At 35.8% G+C, this 4094-nt stretch overlaps 1 protein-coding gene across 1 annotated transcript in view; it reads right to left on the reverse strand.

The window, feature by feature from the left end:
- Nucleotides 1-4094, reverse strand: part of PDCD6IP (programmed cell death 6 interacting protein) — a 45439-nt gene that overhangs the window by 13249 nt on the left and 28096 nt on the right. Inside the window, exons 6-7 of the mRNA XM_085304366.1 lie at nucleotides 2868-2968; nucleotides 808-924 (exon numbers count right to left, since the gene is read on the reverse strand). Coding sequence (XP_085160492.1) covers nucleotides 808-924; nucleotides 2868-2968 — 218 coding nt within the window. The remainder of the gene's footprint in view (nucleotides 1-807; nucleotides 925-2867; nucleotides 2969-4094) is intronic.

The following is a 4094-nucleotide window of genomic DNA, read 5'->3' on the forward strand; positions in this document are numbered from 1 at the left end:
GACACATAAGCCTTTATCCATCAACAAGCAAGCATTATTGACATTGCTATGAAAATTTCATATAGGCACCTCACTGGTCTACAAACTTGCTAAGAAAAGTTTCAAGCTCTACCTAGCATCAGGTCAATTAATGCATAACAGTAACTTTCAAAATGTCAACATAACGGAGTTTTGCATCTCAGAACTCTTGYATAAATACAGCATCATTAAAGTGGCACTTCACATTTTATTTTTGCAAGGACACGGAGACTTGAAAAAAGCAGTTCCTTTTAGMCAAATTTTCTTCTCTAGTATACTGTAAATATGAAAAGGCCTTAGGTGTTACAACACCAATACTCAAGTCCCTTGGAAACAAAATGTAATGGCAACAAAATTTAAATACCAAAAATCTAATTGCTTGTATGTTTTTTGAATCATTCAAGTTTACATCAAAGATTGCAGGAAAAGAGTTAGGTACAGACCWGATAAATTTTTGTAAGTAATTTTATAATAACCCATAAAAATTCTATTAACAAATYTTAAATTAGACAACCAATATAGGAAGCACATGAAATGTAACATGTCAAGTGACATCAAACTGCCCAAAATGACTAAAATACATTCTTATAGAAGTTAGAGATACTTATCTTTGCAGCTGCAAATAATTTGATTCATGTAATAAACACACTCAGAGCTTTTTAAGTATGTATGTTTCACTCTTAGTTATTTGAATATAACAACTCTGAGTTAACTTTTAAAAAATAGCATTTAAAGTTTACCCATATGGGGGAGAGGGAGGGGAAAGGGGGAAGTATACAAATTACCCACCTGTAACCTCCCAATTTCTTCACCAAATTTCTTCTGCTGTTTTGCCAGGATAGATTGATGGTATTCTGCATTGGCCTGCATAATGCAGTGCTTTGCAGCCAGAACAGGAAACACCTCCTGGAAATAAAAATACTGACCAGGGAAAGTCCAACCACATAAACCACCACAGACAACATGGGATGCAGGAAGAAAAAGGAAGAAGAAAAGGAAATTAGAATCACCCAATTAATGGTTTAGATAGGTTAAAACATTAGATGTAAATGTCAGAGACCATGTGACTTCGCATGGATTGAATCCACTGATTTTGTTTTTGATCTGTTGCTGCAAAATTCTTAAATTGGTCAGTATCTTAGATGAACTACAATTTACACTCAAGCCACGAAGTCACAACATTTACTTCAAAGATTAGAAATGCATGCATATACTAGAAAGGACAGCTGCAAGAACACACCCAAATGTCCCCCAGACAAAAYGTTCTTAAAAGGAAGGGGAAGGAAAAGAAGAGAGAAAAAAAAAAAAGATATCAGCAGACCTATCAAGAAAGTAACTCTAAAATTATGAAAAAAGGAGCAAATAAAGAGGACCAATCAATAYTGAGAACTAATTAAAAAGCTTTTTTTTAGATTTTATATATAAATGCACTTATCTTCACAGAAGTACCAATCAAGACATGAAGAAAACCTTACTGCAGCCCACAGCATAGGCATRGTCTTTGAGCAAGGATTTGGCCTTAGTGTTTTATGTCTTAAATTAAGGAAAAGCACTGGAAAAGTAGAGTGATTTTTTTAAGATCTGAATATATGAACTCCTGCTTCTTCACMTTGGTGCAACCTTGCTGCCCACAGAGATGAAAAAAGAGGACTAATTTGAAAGATAACTGGAGAGGCCTTACAACTAGAGTCTGACATATGAAGTAAACTTCTATTTCACACTCCTAAACMCATACTGGCTCTCAGAACTAGTGTTAACTCAAGGAACCAGCCAACTTACTGTTTTCTTTCAAATAATCAGCCGTCAGATTACTGTGTAACTGGAACAGCAATCAGATCTATGACTTAAAACAATTCACAACAAAAACAAAGTAATGGCTTTATTATACCTCATCACCTCTCACAAAATAATTACTACTGTAACACCTAAATGTGAAATTAGCCCAATCTGTAAAWCACCACAGAATTTGTGAAACACACACACAAAGAATCTATCAAATGCACAACCAAATAAAATACCAAATTAACTTTGAAAAAGTTTTTATACACACACACACAAAAAAAAATGTGTGTGTGTAAGTCTGTGTAAGTCTGTGATTGGGCTACAGGAATTTAGGACGTTTAATTTATTACTTAAAATAAAAAAATGCATACTATTTTTACTTGAACATAATACAGCCTTCCTCGGAGGCTCAGTTTTAAAATAATCCTTACATTCTATACACTGAAAGAGCATAGAAGTCTTTCTGCAGCTTCCAAAACCAACAATATCCAAATGAGAGTCAAGCCTGAGCTGAGATACTTTAAAAATATCAAGTTTATTTCAGGGTAGAGGAAAAGGAGAAAGCAGGCAGAAGGAGAAAGGACATGCTAACTTCCAGTAATGTTTTTCATTAACAGGCTGGTGATCAATACCTCTACATTCATGCTGTCACCAAGATAGCCAATTTTGCATAAAAACTTTGATACTAGAAGCCAATTAAACCCCATTAGAAAGTGTTAGAAATATTTAGTAATGCATTAAATAAGAAGGCATCCCTAAATATATCTTAAACATTCCAAGTTAACTTTAATGTGTTGCAAGTACACACATTTCATGTAATAAGATTTTACCTACTAAAAGGAAACAAACAAACAAACAAACAAACAAACAAAAAGCTTTAAAAAAAAGCCCCAATCCATTTCTTTATGTTCTTCATTGCTTTTCAAATTACTGGTTTATTTCCCCTGGATGTAACAGTCAACTTTTCTTAAATACACCATCTTAAGTATATTTCATCAAGTACATTGTAAATGACAGCTATTCACTGTAATAGCAGGTCTCAGACTATTTCCGTAAGGGTTACTAACCTTAGGCAAAGTATCTTTATATTGACATTGTTTGTAAGCGTCACCATAATAATCTGCAGCTTGATTAGCTAGTTTAGCTATGATACCATCTTTCATTTTATCTGGGGAAAAAAAAAAGAACAAATATGATTAACATCAGCTTTTACAAGTCAACACAAATTATTTCAACCTGAAGCAGCAACAACAGCATTTTAATCATATAGTTTCACRTTATAGCTCAAGGATGGGATCCCATTTTTCCCTCTCAATATCTAGCTGCAGTTTCCAGACTTTCTACTTTAATCATGAAGCTGCAGGTTCGGTCAGTTGTAAGAGGAATCTTTCGGCAGCTGCTTGCATTTATGCAGGATTAGGGGTGAAGCTCCTCTCATAACCAGGGCAGGCTGCCAATGAAAGCAGCAGCCGCACTCTCCCCTCGGCAGTGTGTTCCCAGCCCCTCTCATGGGCTGGCACAGGCATTTGTACAGCCATAATCGAAGAATTCAGCTGAATCCAGCCAACAAAGCAAAACAAAAAAGTTAATTTTCAGCAGGATCCACTCCCTAATCCAGCTTAATGTCAGGATTCTCAAAAATTTGCAGTGGTGGAGGGGGGTAGAAAGGACTGTTTYTAAAACACGGTAGCCCACACCTCAGTGGCTTTCAATGAGAAGAGAAACACCATTCCCAAGTATCTGTAATCATAGTTCTTCCAAGTGYTCTCCACATCTTCGTATCAGAGCTGCACAGCAGCATTCTTTGCCTCATCTCCTGACCCTATTCCAGAAGCCAAAGCTTTTAAGATAGGAACATACTGTATCTATCTTGATCTCCTTCTATAATCACCTCTGGCCTGCACTAGCAATTCAACCATCAAAGAGAAGGCGAGCAATACGAATGTCAACCATCTACCCTGAAYAGCTGCCTTTACAGATAAGTATCCTTCAATCTAGGCGATTTTCATGTACTGCCAGAYTGATAAGCACTAATGTTGGGAAGAAGGGAAAGGTCTACAGAGCCTTAACCACTAAAATAAAATCAAAAGAATAGCCAAACGGGCTACTCATTCTAGCTCACACACACCTGTGAACTTCAGGCAAGAGGCATGATGTTTAATATTAAAGTTCTGTGATGTAAATGCATTTAAGATACGTCAGACCCAGTAGAACAGGAGCTAATATGACCATGTGATCTATCAACAAGAAAAAGAAAAAGAAAAAAAGAAAATAAGAAAAAGAAAAAAAGAAAA

Source organism: Rhea americana, unplaced genomic scaffold, assembly GCF_003343005.1.
Source record: "Rhea americana isolate MKP2758 unplaced genomic scaffold, rheAme1 scaffold_100, whole genome shotgun sequence".
Classification (NCBI taxonomy): domain Eukaryota; kingdom Metazoa; phylum Chordata; class Aves; order Rheiformes; family Rheidae; genus Rhea; species Rhea americana.